This window comes from Pseudorca crassidens, chromosome 1, assembly GCF_039906515.1.
Source record: "Pseudorca crassidens isolate mPseCra1 chromosome 1, mPseCra1.hap1, whole genome shotgun sequence".
Classification (NCBI taxonomy): domain Eukaryota; kingdom Metazoa; phylum Chordata; class Mammalia; order Artiodactyla; family Delphinidae; genus Pseudorca; species Pseudorca crassidens.
The window spans coordinates 91,436,887-91,458,676 of NC_090296.1; the positions used below are offsets into that span (position 1 = coordinate 91,436,887).

The following is a 21,790-nucleotide window of genomic DNA, read 5'->3' on the forward strand; positions in this document are numbered from 1 at the left end:
TAAGTTTCCAAAAACTGGTACAAGTATTATACAAAAAGTAAACTGCTGAGGAACTTTTAAACCTCAAGCAGATGATTGCCCACAGCACTTACCCTTGATTTTCCTTCCGCATCCTTAAAGAGCTCCACGTATGTAACCTCACCAACTACATAAGACATACAAAAGGAAGATACCAAGAAACAATACATTTAAACACCAATATCTTGCTTTACTGCACACCTGTGCACAACTCTACAGAAAAGCACCTATTATTCACCAACAATCAAAACCAGACCAACATACCTCCTGTCAATGGCTATGTAAATTTAACTAATTTTCAGAAATGTACATCATCCACATTCTCTAAAAAAGCTAACAACCATATTAACCTAATTCATGCTACAGATCATATTTTGGCCAGCATGATATAGTTGGTGAACAAATGCACATATACATACAAATGGTCCCTTAGCCTATCATATTAAAAACATCAACATTAGCACTTTTCAAATAACTTTGGTCGCCTACACACAACAGCTGTTTTAAGGTGACTTTCTACCTGAATGTCTTCAATCTTGTTTGCCGTCAGTAAACTAAATTTACAAGTCATGCTTCACAGCAAGCCACACACTTTCTAAATAAAGTCAATGAATAAAACCAATCAAATAGTTGTCACCTTACAACAGATACACCAATGCAAAATTTTTTTTATTTATTAGAAGAGATCAGCCTCAAAACCAAGTAAGTAGTTTGCAGGACTGTTGAAACTCAATTTTTCAAGAGATAACAAAACTAACTTTTACAAGATCAAGTATTAAAAATATTTTTCCCCAAAATCAACCGTGTATATAAAATGAAGGTTTTCAGGTTATTCTGAAAACAAAACTGCAACAGCAGTAACACAATTTTAATATAGAACTGCAGAAACAGCATCATGGCATTCATGACAATGCAAACAAAATGAATTCCACAGCCAGATTCCAGACTCCACCAAGATAATAACAAAACAGCTTTTGGAAAAAAAAATAATCAGACCTTATTATTCATACGTTAACACGCTAAATATATTGCTTACCTAATGCAATAGGCCTTTAAAAATCTATAAAAACTTCAACTAGACAAAGCAATCACTTTAACAAAATTCTTGGTGGCATGCATATGCTGGTTCGCTACTACCCCACTAAAATGGCAAAAAAAAAAAAAAACTTCATTTATCCGTACTACCTTGTAATGAAATTGTGTCAAGTGAAAGAAGAGGAAAAGATTAATTTATGTGTCAAAAAAATCAATTTTTTGAGTCTGTGTGGCTAAGAGGAATAAAAAAAAGTTTGCTTAGCTCCCTCTCATTCTATATGAAATTATCCAACAATGGGTTTCTCAAAAATAGTTACCTTTTTCTCTCATTAGATCTTTAATGGCTTGCCATTTCATGTCATATGGGATGTTGCTAATAAAAACTCTGTTACGATTTGGACCCTTCTTTTCTCCAGTGCCTGAGTTCTTATCTTTTGAATAAGGATGAAATCTGTTGGCTTTCTTATTTCCTGTAGATTTTTCTTTTAATTCAGATTTCTCTTCTTTGACCGATTCATCATTCTCCCTGTGAATTAAAAATAAAACAAAAAACAGAACAACAAAAAGAAAACCTCAGCAGGGCTTCCATAATGTAAGTCTACGTTAAATAAATATTTCATATTTATCACTTCACTTCACAAAATTCTCCCCTAAGTTAGACCTCAGCAAAGCAGCTGGGGAGTCAGCCTACTGGCTTTGAAATTACTCAATGTCTTTTCAAAGCAATGATTTGGGCATATTACCAAAGTTCTCATTTAACAACCCTCCTTTTATTCTGTATTAAATAGCTGCAGCATTCAAACAAACCTAGTTTTTCCCATCATACTACTTAATAAACGTTGTTAGAACCTGACAAGAGGGTAAAATGGGTGATTTTATTCCTAGAGTATATTAAAACTTCCACCTTTAATGGAGAATTAACTTTCTGGGCCTCATTCAGAACTCTACAAAAATTAATTTGCAAAATGAGACCCAGAAAAAGTTTCTCTCTTAAAGGTTAATGGTTTCCTCCCAAAACTTTCCTCTTCCACTGCTTTAAGAACATAATTAAAACATAATTTTATCTATATACTCCCATACGACTCTCATAATTTTTGTCTCTTCCCAAATTGGTCAACATAGAAAAATGATAAGGTATCCTATTTTCATGCCCAATATTTTCTGTGTTTTAATCTATAAACTAGGATAGCATACTTCATAGAATCATGCCATTTTTATTAGTAGTATCACCTAAAATGGTGGGATGGGATGGAGAAGGGAAGCAGTACTTAAATGCAACATGAACCAGAATTTTATAAATCTACTTTTTTTTTTTTTTTTTTTTTTGCGGTACGCGGGCCTCTCACTGTTGTGGCCTCTCCCGTTGTGGAGCACAGGCTCCGGACGCACAGGCCCAGCGGCCATGGCTCAGGGGCCCAGCCGCTCCGCGGCATGTGGGATCTTCCCGGACCGCGGCACAAACCCGTGTCCCCTGAATCGGCAGGAGGACTCTCAACCACTGCGCCACCAGGCAAGCCCTACAAATCTACTTCTTAATGAGGTCCTAACTGGAAAAATATTTAATTTATAAGATTGCAATCACATTACAACTATATGATGCTATCCACCAAGCACCTATAACATGTTAAGTATACACTTAAAGCAAACCCTAAAGATAAAAATCTGGAGATACATTTTAAAAATGCAATTTACTTCTCAAAAGTAATTTTTTTTTTACAGAAGAAATATATTTCTTTTAAGGCACTAATTACCCTAGTGAATTTAAAACTATTTAATTAAAACTTCGATTTTAAAGCAATTTTTCACAAACATATACTAAGAAAAATCTCTGCGAATGACATCCAGGAATCTAAATCTTTTAAAGCTTTCTGGATTATTCTGACAACCAATCAGGTTTCATAATCCAGGCTCTATATTATCTTCTAAGCCAAGCGACTGTGGGAATCTATACATTGCAGTGCTCCACACACACCTCTTACTGTAGTCATTTGTTCCACAATATAGTGAAGTTTTCAGACACTGTTTTTCTGAGCAGGTAACAACGCAGCCATAAATATAGTATGTAAAACTCTACGAGAACAAAAACTATCTGCATTGGTGTCAGCAGCATCTAGCGTGGTAACATGTGTTTGATAAATATTAATTTTTGAATGAATAGTCAATTAAGAACCCATAGATGATGCTACTGTCTGCCAGAAAAACTGCTAAAATCAAGGAAGACACATTAGGGCCAAACATGCTTTGCTACCTCTTTAGACCTTGACAGGGACACCTTCACTATCAAACATCTTCCCTCATCAGAAACAGCATGCCTGGAAGCAGTCTTCTCAACTGTCCAACTCTAGCAAGTACCTACCTGTCTGAACACAGTGGCACTCCTATAAATGGCAGCAAGCAGTCAAAAAGCCACAGAGCACTTTTCTCTGGTTTCTGAGTACAGTTGATACAAGAACAAACCCTTCTTTTTAATCCCCCAAAGAACCTATTTACATAACAGGCTGAATTCAATGAAGGTTTTTTAAAATAAACTAAGTCTCTGTTCAGGTGAGCAGACATCTATACAGTCCCTATCCAAATACACCTTCCCCTGCCTATTTTATTCCTAGATGAAACCAACTGTGAAAACTGAACAAAGTTCTGAATCACTCGCTATGTTCTTTTATTCTTACATGGATGTTGTAAGCTTACAACAATCTAACAATTTCATTAAGAGGTAAAGTTATTATATAGGATATGTTCTTTATTACTCAAGGGATGACCAGAGGGAGAGATTTCTTCAAGCTTTCCCCAATTAGTGGCATCTTAAAGATACTGTTAAACTGCTCATCTACAATGCATAAATTAAGATTACTATGGAAGGTAGATCAGTTTAGTTGCTAGAGGTGTAGTCTGATTATTAAGAAAGTGAACTGTAATTACTCAATTTCTGAACTCATTTCTAAGTCATAAATACACTATGGGAAAGACAGTAAAGATATATGTGAAAACTTGTAGGAAAATGATACTACATAATATCAAAATATTGGCACTATATCCAGAATTCCATGTAATAATTCCAGAACTATTCATCTAAGCAATCTCCCTTGTAATGTACTTGAAATAAAGACTGTGATGATTCTAAGTCACAAAAACATTATCTACTCTTAAGACTAAATTATGTCTACCCGAATTAACATCAATTTCTGAAAAATCAGTATCCAACATCAAATGAGGACACACAGTTTCAATATGTGACTTAAAAAGCATAATGCTATGAGATCCAAAATCAAGCCCGGTTCCATTCTTTACTCCTAATATAATAAAAAATACTACTCTACTTCAAACACTACACCTTGCACCAATACTTAATATTTTATACAACCACTGTAATGTAACTCTGAATCTCCATATGCTCCAAGGTGTTACTTAGTCACACATGAATAATAAAGAGTTATAACAATACTGCTATTTTTCTCTCTATTCACTTAAGGAGAGCTAGTATACCATTTTGGCATAAAGAAAAAGACGAGACCTACGGAAACATCTTTAATTTCTTGTCAAAAGATGTGAACATGCCAAATAAATCCTCTGTACATGAGTTTCATGATCATATAAGTTCACTTCTGCATTTCTTAAATGTTTATTGCACCTTTTTAAATATAAGGACTTGGGAAATACAAACAGGAGTAAGACATAGCTGTCTCTGACATAGCTGCCTCCATCCTTAATTACTATGAATTAACCTCAGTAAAAATCATTTCAGTCTTGATGACAAACAGCATTCTGTCTACTTCTAAGCAACATATTTTAAGGCAATATTTGGTAATTTTTAATCACCTCTATGAATTCTTATCATTAAAAATATATGGTGAATCAACTCAAGGTTTATGTGTTGGGTTGTAAACTACTCCAGTTGGTGCCCAGAGTCGAAACAAAAAAAGGCTGTTAGACTGATGCAGGTAAATGTCCCTAGTTATTCAGTGTGAGTGACCCATGATAGACCATTATATGTTCTTAAGGAATAAGCAGTACAAGAAACCTCTGACAGTAAATTGGCTTCTTTACTCAACTGGGAAAAGAGGGAGAGAGATGAATTATAAGCAATATGAAAAGAATCTGCATTTGTATTTACTGGTAACATTGCTTCACCTTATGTTTTCCTCTTCCTCAATCAGAAGTGAAAGGGATTCTTTTCCCACCTCTGTCCTCTTCTGTCTAGCTAAACCCCAGTGAGACTTTAAAAGGGATTAGAGCCTTTTAGATCTAATGGAGGTTTAGATACCAGCTTTATCTGTACCAAGACTATTAAACTAATCATACCCAAGTATAGCACGGCTTCTCTCCATAATTCAAGGCTGTACTTTTTGTTCAGGAGGTGGCAGGCCCATATTTAGGTATAAACAAAATGCTTTTATCATTCTACTAGTTTTCATTTGTATTTATGATGCCAAATTCCTGAAAGCCCACATTTTGGCAGGCAGGGTAGAAAGTGCTTCATTCACTTTCTGGGTCTTCAGTTACTAAGTGCACCAGGTTCCACCTCTATTTTGCCTGGAAGATACTGCCTATCCTATTCAAATCCAGTTGAGAGCAAGAGTACATAACAGAGCTGGGAAACCTACCTTATCTATCTGCAGTCAACCCTTAAACAGACTGGTCCAGGTCTGTTCTTACACAGGTTCTTATACAAAAGAAAAGTAAGAACATTTACCTTTCCTATTTTTGTGTGAACCTTATGTTCACTTTCACTTTCTACTAAATTTAGTGTTTTCACTAAATTATTAACATACTTTCAACTTCAGGTTTAAAGAGCTGGGCATGTGCAAATCAAATGCCTGACTTCATATTCCCCCTATATAACAAGAACAAAGGGGAGCACAGCATTATTATGGATTCGAATCGACTACATTCTTTATCGGTACTGATGACAGCTGCAATCTTAAAAAAGTAGTGGGGTTTTTTCAACTAAAAAAGATCTTATTTTACCATTTTACCAAAATTAATATCCTACCATCCCGCACTGAGTTTTTTTTTAAAATAGCCTGCGTGGCTGACAAACAGGGGGAGGGAGTTGAGGGGGGGCGGAGCAAGGCACCACGCACAGTTCCCTTTTTAAAGTACCTCTTACCAATTCAAGGGTAACAATGGATTCAGTCTCACAGCATATTACTAAACTTCCTCTTGCTATATATCAGTTAAGAAATGAATACATACTTTAGAAAACAACAGTGAACTTATAAAGCTCAGAATGAGGACGGGGAGATGGGGGGATATTCCTTTTACAAACGTCTTCGGTGGTTAAGAGAAAATGTCCGATGATGTCATCCCTAGTTACTCCCTAGTGATGAACACTAACTACTGGCCTTTAAAAGGGGGACCATTTTTCTGCAAACTGTGGCGGCCGCCGACCTCTGCTGAAAGGTTTTCCAGCCGAAGTCAGGGAAGAGGGGGTGACTCACGGTCTTGGGCCAGAAGCAGGGAAGGAGCGCCAGACCCCAGGCCCACACCCGGGATCCGCCGCTTCGGGGCGGACGGGGAGGGCCGGCTGCACCTGCACCTCCCGCCGCCCACGGCCCAAGGCTCAGCCCTGCGTGGGGCCCCCCGGTCGACTTCCCGCCCCCCCCACCTCGTCCCAGTCCCCGGAGGAAAAGACAATACATTTTAACGCCATTGGAGCTGCTGCTGTGCTGCGGCGGTTGCTTCTCCTGCTCGGGCGGGTGAGGTTCTCGCCGGGGCTCGCCCGGCGGCTCCGCGGGCTGCCGATGCGGGCTGTCGTTGCCAGCTGCCCTAAGCACCTCGGGCTTGTCGGCGTCGGCCATCCCGCCGCCACGGCCTCCGCCTGCGCCGCCTGCGTTGAGGGGCTCCGAGCGCCACAATGGCGGCGGCTGGGAAAGCGGTAACGGATCCCGATTTGAAAAGGCCCCGAGCGCTCAGTTGCCCGGATCTCGCGAGAACCGGTCGGGGCTTGGAGACTGGGAGATGGTGTGAGCTGATGGGGGGGAGGGGAGGGGAGGGGAGGGGAGGGGAGGGGAGGGGAAGGGAGGGGAGGGGAGGGGAGGGGAGGGGAGGGGAGGGGAGGGGAGGGGAGGGGAGGGGAGGGGAGGGGAGGGGAGGGGAGGGGAGGGACGGGATGGGATGGGGTGGCGGGCCATGACCGACGCGGCAGCAATCGGCCCTGCTTCAGCCCGGGGAGGGCTTGATTTGTCCAGAAGCCCCTGGTGGGGCCGTGTTCTCACCACCAGCCCCATCTGTCGTTTGGCACCCAATGGGGTCTTCGCTTAAAAAAGTCGGCTTTGGGTGTTTGAAATCCCTAGAGTTCTCAAACCCAGACTATTCTAACCATTCCGTGTAGGGGCAGTTTAAATTAGAGTAGCACACACAGCTTTGCATCTTTAAAAACGTCTTCAAATCTTCGGACTTCCCTTAGAAATCCTTTGAATCATGCAAATAAATCACTTGCCACTTCAATGCCTATGCACCCTGTGGACATTCAATAAATAGTTATTGATGACAGGTTGCAATTCACCAAATGAATGGCTTTGAATTTCTTTGAGTTCAGGTTGTTCTTGAGAATGACGCCATGAGCTTACAAAAAGACTAAAGTTTTTAATTCTCCAAGTAGCAATCAATGAGGAGAAACTATACTTTTCATAAGAAATCTTCTACTAGATTGGCCAATAATGGACATTTTGGTTTTGGGTTGTGTTTATTATATACTGATGGAAATTATATTTGAAGCAGTTATAGGTTCTCAAACAAATTTAATTACCGTATGGAATTTTAAAATATAGTCAGAGAGTTTTTCCTCTAAGTATGAAAAAGAAACCCATTAAACTTAATTCCTAACTTGGGAGTACTATAATAATATTTCATGTTGAAATAAACGTTTGCAGCTGAAAAGTTCAAAGACTTTACCAAATCTTTCTTTTCATAAAGAGACAAACATGTATGATTTACATGCTTTGCAGAATATCATGCACACATTAGCAGTAAAGCTGTATTAGAAACTAACACTCAGGTAATACATAATTTCTTCACTTTCCCCCATTCTTTGACATTTCAATGTGTAGGTTTTTTCCCTGGACTAAAAAATGCCATAAAACATCCAACACTATGCCAGAAGAGTTGAGCTACTTCATCAAACACACACACGTAAGAATCAGGACAATTTTAATCATGATGAGTACAACTGGTAAAATACTGCTGTTTAGGGTGCTACTGACATTGTTTCATACATACAACACAGGCTATTATAGTTGCTGAATGAATTGTTTCTCCTCAGTCAATCCCCTAAGATTTAGCTTTCCGAGTACAGAAAGGGCATTGGATTTTGACACAAAAAACCTGGGTTAGAACCCCAGCTCTGACACTTTTTGCCTGTAACTCCTTGGGCAAATCACTTAACTTCTCAATCTTTCCATAATAAATAAGGATAATAATACCTACTTAGCAAGATTAAGATGAGGATTAAAAGAAAACACTTTATGTAGGGCAGAGTGCTATATGAATATAAAGTAGTATTACAATTCCCTTTCTCCAGGCTGAGCAGGGTTTTAGTCAAAGAGAAGTCAGGTGATATTCATAGAACTGAATTGTAGGTACTTTGAAAACATTCATCACTCGTTATTCTTTGGCTATTGTTGAATTGAGATAAAAACTTAACCCTGCAGTCTCTAATATAGTATATTCTTGCAAAATCCTTCAGTAGATTCAATTTAATATTTTTAGGAGGTCTTTATGCTTAAAATAGAGTAGTAGGCACATGAGGAATACAAAAATGAGTACAGCCTATTCTGTTGGGAGAGAACATTTATAAAAAGCACTGTTTGAGTGCTGTAATAGAGATAAATGTGAAGTGTAATTAAAAATTTATTTAGAAAAAGAGGAAACTGGCTTGCATGCTGTAGTGTGGTAATTAAAATATTTCATTAAAATATTTATCTTGATTACTGAGCTTTCTGGCACCCCTTAAATGGTGTGCCTAAGACAAACACCTCCCTCACTGTACTTTAGCCCTACTCCTGATAAATGCATAAACAGCAGAGGTTAATTTCTATAGGCGGGCTGTGAGAACTTCATAGAAGAGCTGAATCTCAAAAGATGGAGAGAATTGGGGCAGCTTCTGAAGAGAAAATGATTAATACCTACTATTCCGTCTGAGGGCTCTGTAGATTGATCTCGCCTCCCTCGCTTGCTATTAATATTGTACTTTCCTTAAACCTGAAAAAAAGAAAAAATTTACTAACATCCTATCGCTACATTCCATTTCTATATTTTCCTTCCTTCCTTATTTACTTTTTTTTAGTCCATATACACATACTGAAAAATCCTCGAGTTAATGCTTTTAGCTTTTATCTTCTCACAATTCCTACTGCAAAATCTTTCCTTTGCAATTGCACAAAATGTATTACCGATACAACCTCACATAGTTTTATCTCACAAATTGAAATGTGTGTGTTTACAGTTGTTTGTAATAGAGTAGCAGAAGGAAGACGGAAAGGAGAGAGAGGGAGAACCATTATACATATCTGGAAACTTAACCCTAAAATTCCAAAATATTTTCAAATAATACTTTAATATGTGTATCATTTAGGAATTGTGTTCACCTGCTGGTAACAGAGCCTAGAAATAACAGTGTCTTAAACAAGATAGAACTTATTACCCTTTTAAGTAAAAACAGTGCAGAGGGAGGCATTCCAGAGCAGATACAGTAGCTCCACAATGACCATGAACTCAGGTTTCTACTATCTTAACCTTTCACCATCCTAGTGTGTGGCTAACATTTTTAAGGTCACCCTATGGCCCAAGATGGCTACAGGAGATCTAGGCATCTTGTCACATTGGAGACCAGAAGCAGTTCAGAAAGGAAGAATTCTATCCAGAAATCTCACCCAACACTTCGACTCACGGGTTAGAACTTGGTGACACGACACACCCAGCTGTAAGGGAGGTGGGCAAATAATTTTTCAGCTGGGCTCACTGCCTAGGGTTCTGCTACCAAAGAAGAGAATAGAGTAGCAACTAGCATCCTTTTAATTTGCCTTAAAGAACTGAAGGCAAAGATCAATAATATGAAGTCAAAGAAAAAGTATGCTAAGATTTTTAAGTCAGTTTACTTGGCTTTACAAAATGAAAAGGCTGGATTTGAAGCCACTGTTTCCAAACTTTAGAGAATTGGAACTTAGAAAGGAATTTATAACTTTAAAAAATACAACAGGTTATACTGAAATCCATATATAATTTACCTTTTCACCATAGAATTCTATGGTGAAAAAGTGGATGTTGGTTATTGTCACTGGAAAGAACAGGTCTATTCTGACAATTAACTACTTATTGTCTCTCTCTTACTTTCTCTCCCTTTCTCTCTCTCTCGTTCTATTACTCTGCTTAACTTAGGAGTCTATTTTTTAGCATTTACCATTCGAAAATTACATACTGAAGAAAGTTCTCTACTAGCCAAGAGAAGTTTAGAATTAAGCAATTATCTGAATAATCCAGGCAGAAATTCCACTTTCACCTCAATTATTCAAATAATTCAGATAATACCAAGAGTTTTGCTTGAATTCCTTAGATAATTGTTTCATTTTTCCACTTTACAATGCTATGGTCATTGCCCATTAACAGATTTTCTATTGATTTTTGTAAGCAATATTGGGACAGTTTTTTTCTTTGGAGACTAAAGACTGCTGTAATTCCTGGTAACTTACTTGAGTCTCAATTTTTATTCACGTTCTAATTTCTTAACTTAAATCACCCTGCCTTTTCCTCAATCTCACCCCAGTAACTCCATTAAAAGGAAGATCAGAAGAGCAAATTTCCAACAGCTCTGCCCTACCTCCCTTCCTATAGGCATAGTTACTCCCTCCTCTTGAGTAATTCCATGAATTAGGCTTCATTTGCCCAAAGCCATGGATATTGTATGGTAATATTTTTAACTATTCCAAATTTGGTAACCTAACTCAAAGAGTATTAATGAAAATGGTTACTTTATAGCAAATATTGTTTTTAACTTAAATAATTGCCCCTTTTAGCAATATCATTCTCAATTTTCAATGACAACATTTAGAAGGGAAAATACATTTCTTGGAGTGTTGAATAATAAAGTTCAATCCACACACTGTCCTGCATATTTGAATATAATCCTATAAATGGTGACGATAGACTTCATAACTAACATAATCCAATTCCTCTTTTTATTTGATAATAGAAATTTATTTTAGATGACTGTGAATACTGCCAAAAGTCCACATTTCCTAGCCTCACTTGCCACTGTGCATGGCCACGTGACTATGTTCTGGCCATTAAGGTATGAGCAGAAACGTTGTGAGGACTGAGTAGGAGGTTCCTTAGAAGGAACTGACTTAACTGGAAGAATGGCCTTTTTGTCCTCTCTTGCTTCCTTCTGCTGCTGGCTTGGAATGGAGAAATGATGTCTGCACCAATAGCAACCGTGATGGACCATGAAGTGACCTTATGACTGAAAGCTAAGTACTGAGGATGGCAGAACAGGAAAATAGAATTAGGGTCTCCGATGACACCATGAAGCCACAGTAGCAACGCTCACATTCCTACCTCAAACTTGTTTCCAACAGGAGGAAAATTTCTATCCTGATTAATTTGCTACTATTTGGAGTCTTTCTATTATGCACAGTTGAACTTAATCCTGATGGTCATAATTTTTTATTGTAATAACCAATTTGCTTGAATAGTTTCCTCTACAGTGTGGTCACACAAATACTGCTTTAAACTTATTTCCTCTGAGGACATCATTTACATTTGTTTTTATTTGTTCCTTTCCTGTATGCTGTAGAACACTACAAGTTTCCTGCCTGATATCCATTCTCCCTTTTTTTTCTTACTGACAGAATCACAATTTTGTCTAGTAGCAATATGCCCAGCTAAAATACTGGGAGTGGCCATAGGACACAACTCTATCTAAGAAGTTGTAAGGATAAATACACTTGGATTCTAGAAGGATCTTTCCTAATAAGTTGTTTGCATTCCTTGTTTCCTGTGAGGCTAGAGGGTGAAGTATCCCTCTGAATCCATGAGGTAACAGGTTTGAGGACAAGAGCCACAAGCTAAGGATGACAAATTAGAAAAATAGGAGTCTGAAACACTGATGACCTCACAGAGCCATTGTGTAAGCCCTAGACTGCCTATATCCAAACTTCTTGTTTGGGGAGAGAAAGAACCTCCATTGCCTTTAGGCATTGCATTTGATTTCTGTTACCTGTTTCATGAAACTGAACAGAATCCAAAAATTCTACCCTTTTGCAACCCTTTAAAACAAGGGTTACACCATTCCTGATGGCTGCGTATGAGCCTACTTTGTTGGAAACAATATTTTTTCAGTAGTATACAAATGTGATATATTTTTTTCATGGTGTACTGTAGAATGGTAGGCTGAAGTGATTTCATGTCATTATATTTCAATTCACAAACTGTTTAAACATGCTAAAAATATATACGTATATACACACAACTATAAACATACAGATGTTTATAAACAAAGTTGACTAGGTATATTTTCATGATTTTCATTTCTTGCTTTGTTCGGTAGTCAGTCAGGAAAAGAATTAAAGCTTTCGATCCAGCCGTAGATATTTCATGTAGGAGCTAATGCACAAAGACAGAGGTTTACACAATAATTAGTAGGATTGATGGAGCAAAGGTCTAGGAGCTATTGCTAGGGTTTGAAAAATTAGGAAAGGAAGGAATCATGGGAACCATCACCAATTATCTTTGTTTCATGTGGCAGCAGATAAGTTTCAGAACTTCCTTATGCCCAGAAGCTGCTGGCATAAATCTCATCTGCCATTTGCTGATGCGTACAAGGTTGCTTCTGCTGAGATTGGTGGTTTCTCCTCTCCCTCCCCTTAAATTTTATACCAGTGCCTCTCATTAGTAGAATTTAGGTTGGAATACCGCTGGCAACAGAGTCTGAGAAATGTCATACAAGGGAGAGATTAGAAGCGTGAGGATGAGGCTGAGTATCAGTAAGTAATATTTGGTACAGTGTTTAAGCCATTTGGTATATATTCTGAGGGAGGTATCCCAAAACAAAGGAGAGAATAACTATATTTATTTGTTCATCCATCCATTCATTTATGGTGTCTGTTAGACGCAGGAATCCCTGCATCTCTAAATAAGGTTAAATATGTAAAAACATTTGTAATTTATATTATTCTTTTGAGTCCATTAACAAATCTCAATTGTGAATTTCCCAAAGTATCCTTCAGATTATGCATGGTATTTCTGTCTGACAGTCCCAAGGTCATTAAGGAAATATAGGCTTGCATAAGTGTCCATTTACTTCAACCTTGATTTCTGCATCTGGACTCCTAGTATTTCTGGAAACTAGTGCCAAAAACATTTCTGAAAAATCGTATCTTACTCTTCCCAACTGTTTATTGCTTTGAGCATCACCTAAAGTCTTAGGGGCAGTCATATAAGAATTACTGTGTATACAGAATACTATGTAAAAAATATTGAAATTAATCAGTCCTCAAAATATCAGGTTTATAATCTGTCCTTAAAATCTTCATAGTTTTAAGTACTGTTTTATACAATAGCCACTAGCTTCAACTTATTTTATACCAACTTTTATGTAGTATTGAGATAAGGTCCCTTTGTAGACTCTTTCCAATCTCACTAAATACTCACTCATCTTAGCTTTGCTTATGAGAGGTGTGAGCTCAGTTTAGCTGGTTTAGTTTTAGAAATCTGATATCAAGTATACAAGTGTTTCTTCTTTAACAATGCATGCATTTCTGAAAACAAAAACAACTCATGTCCTACAAAACCATTCCCTAAAAGTATCTGGCAACTTAAGAAAATGAATAGACAAACTCAGACTGGGATAAAATCTTTGCAAAACATGTATCTGATAAAGGCCATATTTGCAAACTATACAAAGAACTCTTAAAACTCAATGATAAGAAAACAAGCCACCCAATTAAAAAGTGGGAAACCATCTGAACAGACACCTCATCAGAGAAGATATACAGATGAAAAATCAGCATGAGATATTCAACATCTTTTGCCATGAGAGAATCGAAAATGAAAATGGCAGTTAGATACCACTGCATACCTATTAAAATGGCTAAAATCTGAAACACTGACAACACCAAATGCTGATGAGGAATGTGAAGCAACAGGAACTCTAATTTATTGCTGGTGGTAATACAAAATGGTACAGCTACTTTGAAAGTTAGCATGGTAGCTTCTTACAAAGACAAATATACCCTTACTTATTTACCAAAATGAGTTGAAAACTTATGTTCATACAAAAACCTGCATGTGATGTTTATAACCTCTTTATTTTTAATTCCCCCAAATTCAAAGCAACTAAGATGTCCTTCAATAGGTGAATGGCTAAACGAACTATGGTATATCCATGCAATGGAATGTTATTAAGTGATAAAAAGAAATGAGCTATCAAGCCATGAAACATCATGGAGGAAACTTAAATGCAGAAAAGCCAGTCTGAAAAAGGTAAGAGTCTGTATGACTCCATACATACATTCTGGAAAAGACAAATAATAGAGACAATGGCTTCCAGGGGTTAACATGGTGGGTTAGGGGGAAGAGGAGGAATGAGTAAGTGGAGCACAAGGAATACTTAGAGAAGTGAAACTATACTATAATGCTGGATACATGACATGCATTTGGCAAAACATATAGAACTGTAAAACACAAAGAGTTAACCCTAATGTAAACTATGGACCTTAGTTAGTAATAATATATCAATATTGGTTCATCAATTGTAACAAATGTACCGCACTAATGCAAGATGTTAATAATAGATGAAACTGTTGGGTAAGGGGGAAAGAGATACATGGGAACTTTCTATACCTTTTTTTTTACTTATGATATGTCAGGTGATTTTTTTAACTTATTTTTTTATTGGAGTATAGTTAGTTGCTTTACAATGCTGTGTTCGTTTCTGCTGTACAGCAAAGTAATCAGTTATATATATACATATATCCACTATTTTTTAGATTTCCTTCCCATTTAGGCCACCACAGAGCACTGAGTAGAGTTCTCTGTGCTATACAGTAGGTTCTCATTAGTTATCTATTTTATATATAGTATATATATGTCAATCCCAATCTCCCAATTCCGCCTCCCACCTCCTGGTAACCATAAGTTTGTTTTCTAATCTGTGACTCTACTTTTGCTTTGCAAATAAGTTCATCTGAACAATTTTTCTAGATCCCACATATAAGCAATATTATATGATATTTGTCTTTCTCTTTCTGACTTACTTCACTCTGTATGACAATCTCCAGGTCCATCCATCTCACTGCAAATGGCATTATTTCATTCCTTTTTATGGCTGAGTAATATTCCATTGTATATATGTACTACATCTTCTTTATCCATTCCTTTGTTGATGGACATTTAGGTTGTTTCCATGTCCTGGCTATTGTAAATAGTGCTGCAGTGAACATTGGTGTACATGCATCCTTTCGAATTATGGTTTTCTCTGGATCTATGCCCAGGGGTGGGATTGCTGGGTCATATGGTAGCTCTATTTTTAGTTTTTTAAGGAACCTCCATATTGTTCTCCATAGTGGCTGTACCAATTTACATTCCCACCAATGGTGAAGGAAAGTTACCGGACTTTCTGTACTTTCTGCTTGATTTTTATATAATCCTGAAACTATCTAAAAAATAAAGTTCATTCAATTTAAAAAACAACTGGCAATATTTAGGGAAAAATTCATGTTGGGGAAAAACCAATGTAAAACCCATGAAACTTCACAAAAACACTACAAAAACATTTATAAACCTAATGAAAATACAAGTTAAAATATACATTACAATATATCTAGAACTCCACAAAATTTTTTTAAATTAAGAATGATGAAAAAGTGTAAGTAAAGGGTGAATTATGAAAACAAGGGCAAATGCACAAAGATCAGGAATAATTACTCAATATGCATTTTCAAGACAGAGCATATGGCCAAATTGAGCCAAGAGGAAGAAGGAGGAGTGAACGAGCAGTGTGTATAGGACTGCTTTCCTCCACAACTTGCTGCATTCAGCTTTGTTAGTGGACTTAGAGTTAAACTGCTTTTATTTGGTAGTCAAAACACTAATGTATTGGGGAAAGTCGTGTATAAACCAACCAATTTTCTCATTCTTTTGACATCCCCATTCTTTTGTCAATTACATATTAACTGATTCATATTACAGAAACATACACTGTAGCAGAATAAACTGATTCTATTTCTCTGTTTCTTTAACCCAGCAAAATAACTTACGCCAATTAAATATTATACTGTGGTTATGGCTCACACATTCATGGAGATTGTGCCCACGGTACCCTATCATACTCATTATACTCAACAGTAAATATAGAGAGGACTTGAAGTACAGTCTAAATGAAAGGCTTATGGGCAGTAAAATTAAAATCAATTAAATGAAACTTCATTTAAATAGTTCATTCTGAACTGACACATTTAGTGCATTTTTCTTTGCAGAAAAGTTTACCACCAAAACATAACATCTCATTTTCAATGGGACTCATCAAATAGACTTGCATTAGATCATTATCTACACTGAAGTGTCATATGCTCAATTCACTTATGAGTCCACTTAGATAATTTCTTCACTGTTGACAAAAATCCCACCGTTATTTCATAATCAAATTTAATCATCTTATTACAGTACTCTCTAATCCTATTTCAGCATATTCAGCATTGGCTACTCTCTAGAGATGGTAAAATAACCTAGAGGAAGAACTCCAAAGAAAGAAAAGAGAAAACTAATAGGGTGGTTTAAAAAATACAGGACTTTCTTCCAATCCAAGAATCAACATTGTGAAAATGACTATACTACCCGAAGCAATCTACAGATTCAATGCAATCCCAATCAAACTACCACTGGCATTTTTTACAGAACAAGAACAAAAAATTTCACAATTTGTATGGAAACACAAAGACCCCAAATAGCCAAAGCAATCTTGAGAACGAAAAATGGAGCTGGAGGAATCAGGCTCCTTGACTTCAGACTATACTACAAAGCTACAGTAATCAAGACAGTATGGTACTGGCACAAAAACAGAAATATAGATCAATGGAACAGGATAGAAAGTCCAGAGATAAACCCATGCACATATGGTCACCTTATCTTTGATAAAGGAGGCAACAATATACAGTGGAGAAAAGACAGCCTCTTCAATAAGTAGTGGTGGGAAAACTGGACAGGTACACGTAAAAGTATGAAATTAGAACACTCCCTAACACCACACACAAAAATAAACTCAAAATGGATTAAACACCTAAATGTAAGGCCAGACACTATAAAACTCTTAGAGGAAAACATAGGCAGAACACTCTATGACATAAATCACAGCAAGATCCTTTTTGACCCACCTCCTACAGAAATGGAAATAAAAACAAAAATAAACAAATGGGACCTAGTGAAACTTCAAAGCTTTTGCACAGCAAAGGAAACCATAAACAAGACCAAAAGACAACCCTCAGAATGGGAGAAAATATTTGCAAATGAAGCAACTGACAGAGGATTAATCTCCAAAATTTACAAGCAGCTCATGCAGCTCAATAACAAAAAAACAAACAATCCCATCCAATAATGGGTAGAAGACCTAAATAGACATTTCTCCAAAGAAGATATACAGATTGCCAACAAACACATGAAAGAATGCTCAACATCATTAATCATTAGAGAAATGCAAATCAAAACTACAATGAGATATCATCTCACACTGGTCAGAATGGCCATCATCAAAAAATCTAGAAACAATAAATGCTGGAGAGGGTGTGGAGAAAAGGGAACACTCTTGCACTGCTGGTGGGAATGTGAATTGGTACAGCCACTATGGAGAACAGTATGGAGGTTCCTTAAAAAACTACCAATAGAACTACCATACGACCCAGCAATCCCACTACTGGGCATATACCCTGAGAAAACCATAATTCATAAAGAGTCATGTACCAAAATGTTCATTGCAGCTCTATTTACAATAGCCCGAAGATGGAAAAAACCTAAGTGTCCATAATCGGATGAATGGATAAAGAAGATGTGGCACATATATACAATGGAATATTACTGAGCCATAAAAAGAAACGAAATTGAGCTATTTGGAATGAGGTGGATAGACCTAGATTCTGTCATACAGAGTGAAGTAAGTCAGAAAGAGAAAGACAAATACTGTATGCTAACACATATATATGGAATTTAAGAAAAAAAAATGTCATGAAGAACCTAGGGGTAAGACAGGAATAAAGACACAGACCTACTAGAGAATGGACTTGAGGATATGGGGAGAGGGAAGGGTAAGATGTGACAAAGCGAGAGAGAGGCATGGACATATATACACTACCAAATGTAAGGTAGATAGCTAGTGGGAAGCAGCTGCATAGCACAGGGAGATCAGCTTGGTGCTTTGTGACCACCTGGAGGGGTGGGATAGGGAGGGTGAGAGGGAGGGAGATGCAAGAGGGAAGAGATATGGGAACATATGTATATGTATAACTGATTCACTTTGTTATACAGCAGAAACTAACACACCATTGTAAAGCAATTATACTCTAATAAAGATGTAAAAAAAAAAAAAGTCATGTACCAAAATGTTTATTGCAGGTCTGTTTACAATAGCCAGGACATGGAAGCAACCTAAGTGTCCATCAACAGAAAAATGGATAAAGATGTGGCACATATATACAATGGAATATTACTCAGCCATAAAAAGAAACAAAATTGAGTTATTTGTAGTGAGGTGGATGGACCTTGCGTCTGTCATACAGAGTGAAGTAAGTCAGAAAGAGAAAAACAAATACCGTATGCTAACACATATATATGGAATCTAAAAAAAAAAAATGTCATGAAGAGCCTAGGGGTAGGACGGGAATAAAGACACAGACCTACTAGAGAATAGACTTGAGGATATGGGGAGGGGGAAGGGTAAACTGTGACAAAGTGAGAGAGTGGCATGGACATATATACACTACGAAACGTAGGGTGGATAGCTAGTGGGAAGCAGCCGCATAGCACAGGGAGATCAGCTCGGTGCTTTGTGACCACCTAGAGGGGTGGGATAGGGAGGGTGGGAGGGAGGGAGATGCAAGAGGGAAGAGATATGGAAACATATGTATATGTAAAACTGATTCACTTTGTTGTAAAGCAGAAACTAACACAGCATTGTAAAGCAATTATACTCCAATAAAGATGTTAAAAAAAAATACAGGACTTTAAGACAGTCAATACTTAGTTGTGAAACTGAGAATGAGACCATGGACCATTCATTTATAGCAGAAATTTTTAAAGCATTCCTTGGATTACTCTGGGATTACAAAAATGGACATCCAAGTGGCCATGAATGCTCTGAATTGTGAGTGAAATTATCTGCATGTGTATATTTTTAGGGAAAGGGCATATATTTCCTATTGAAATTTCAAAATCATTCTTAATCCTCCAAAATGATTAAAACCATTTATGTAGAAAATAAGGCATAAGTACCTAGAAATTCCAAAACAGGAATGTATTTTTAGAAAGCAAACAGGTGACTTTTGGACATAGCTAATTATCTAATACCACTTAAAGCTAAATAAGCATTGGATTAATTTTTTAATGTTTATAACAAAAGTAATTCAAATTTGTCTTTAATATATTTTTTAAGTTGTGCATTTGTAAGTTGTAGTAGCCAATATTTGAGTAAATAACAATATTTTTCAAATAGAAAAGCAGAGCTACTCTCAAACATTTTAGCTCAGAAAGAATAAACAAACTTAAGCCAGACAAGATATAGATTTCCATGAAAAGCTGGAGGTAACATGTTGGCCTAATAAGTTCAAGAGAGGATCCCACTATAGAAAACTTGAGAGCAAGAAGTCAGCTGGAATCAAGGTGAGTAGAATTCATAGCAAGGAAAATTTTCCTCTGAAAAGAATCCTGAGCTGACTTGTTGGAGGAAATTCTTGCTTTCGGTTCCTTTGTGACACCCTTATACTATAGTATATTCATTAGAATGGGGATGTCATGTTCTTTAAATTTCTATAGTTACCACATCTTCTAACAAGGTAAATAAAATACTTCTGCCCGCTGACATAAGAAAAAGTCCTAGTCATACAAGGGACACTATTTAGTGTATAGAAGGAGAAACAGGGAAACGATGTGTTTTGAAATAAAGTTGATCTGTAGTTATATAAAGTGAAATTTTCTTCTACTAGCTTAACATTTATTATTTAGTCACAATAAGTTAGATTTTTATCTTCATAGCTAACTAATCATTTCTTCTATACTTAATATCTTGTTAAAAACGAATTTATAAAACAACCATATATATTCACCCAGTAATCAACATTTTTTTGCCAAAAAGTGGAGAAAAAAATTTACTTATTTACTTTTTTATTTATTTACTCCATTTCTGATTCCATGAGGACATTTATATGAGGACACACATTAAAACAGATAATTAAAAGAAAATAATATACCAATACCTGAGCAAAAAAAAATTTCAGTATTCAAGGCAATAAAGAAAGGACACACATATAGAGGCCTGAAGAGCTTATATAGTTACTAATTTTTAGCTGTTAATTTGACCCTGACATCCCTGGTAACTAAAAGAAAAGGCACATGTGATCAGCTACAGGATATATATTGTATATAAGAAGAGAACACACCACTTACCTTGGGATGATTTAAGTGAAGAGGAGGGGTATGAAAGTTCAATTCATGAAATTGGTATGGAAAAAAATGTTTTTTGAGGGATGTCATATTAGGAATAGTAAAGGATGTGTTGGGCAAGTCTTTAGTAACAATCCCATAGCAGACATAGAGCAGGCTGTGTAAGCTAAGGATTGCTTTATATAAAATACTTGCATATAAGCTGAAAGTGTAAAGTCAATGCATAGTAAAGGCAATTAATTTGGAGGAGGTCTGAACAATGCCACCCATATATTTACCTTTCTAATAATTTGGATTCCTCTGAAAATAAATCATAGACAATCCAGAAGTACAGGTTAACCATGTGTGCTTTAGAAAAGCGTTCATATATATCATATCTTTCAACAATTTGAAATTAAAAGTTGGGCAGCAGACATTGGCAATGACCTGAAATACATCTGTATTTTAAATACACCTGGGTTTTTCTACTTTGCTATTCTTCATCACTTCTTTGGTAATGGAGAATAAAACATACATTATTAATCTCTGTGCTTCTATAGAACTTTGTAGAATCTGCCATGTTGTTTTGCAAAATACCTCGTCAAGGGCAGAGACCAAATCTCATTCATCTTTGTATCCCACCATATAACAAAGGAAGTGGAACATAATTGATGTTTAATCCATTACACTTTCCTGAATGAACCACTTTGCAGACTTTTCAGAACATCACCACTGTTCATATAGCTTGAAAAAGGTCAAGGTCATGCACCAACTAACACCAAGGAACCTAATTTATAGTCAAAACTTTCCTTTGGCATCAACTCAAAAGCATTAACTGAAAGCACTGTACAACTGATGTAGGTATGGATTTTTTTAAAAATCAGAAAATCATCCAGAGGACGATTTCTTCAAAATCTAAGTATAAATGTATTATGTCAATGATATGACAGATCAGATTTCATTCAAAAGGTCTGTGAAACAATGGTCCTCTTCCACTTTCTAAACTGGGTGAGAATTAGATCTATAATGTCTAAATTTTAAAAATCAGTATCATGAGCATTTACTACAGAACCATATTTAAAGTCATAAAATGACAAGTTTAAGTCTTCAATCATGATAA

At 36.6% G+C, this 21,790-nt stretch overlaps 1 protein-coding gene across 2 annotated transcripts in view; it reads right to left on the reverse strand.

Moving 5' to 3' along the window:
* MYEF2 (myelin expression factor 2) overlaps positions 1–6,969 on the reverse strand; it is a 33,855-nt gene extending 26,886 nt beyond the window's left edge. The window contains exons 1-3 of one of the 2 annotated variants that reach the window (XM_067746184.1): positions 6,691–6,969; positions 1,371–1,579; positions 93–145 (exon numbers count right to left, since the gene is read on the reverse strand). In XM_067746184.1, coding sequence (XP_067602285.1) covers positions 93–145; positions 1,371–1,579; positions 6,691–6,851 — 423 coding nt within the window. In that variant the 5' untranslated portion in view covers positions 6,852–6,969. The remainder of the gene's footprint in view (positions 1–92; positions 146–1,370; positions 1,580–6,690) is intronic. The other variant, XM_067746176.1, reaches the window with a different exon arrangement.
* Between the last annotated feature and the right edge of the window lie 14,821 nt (positions 6,970–21,790).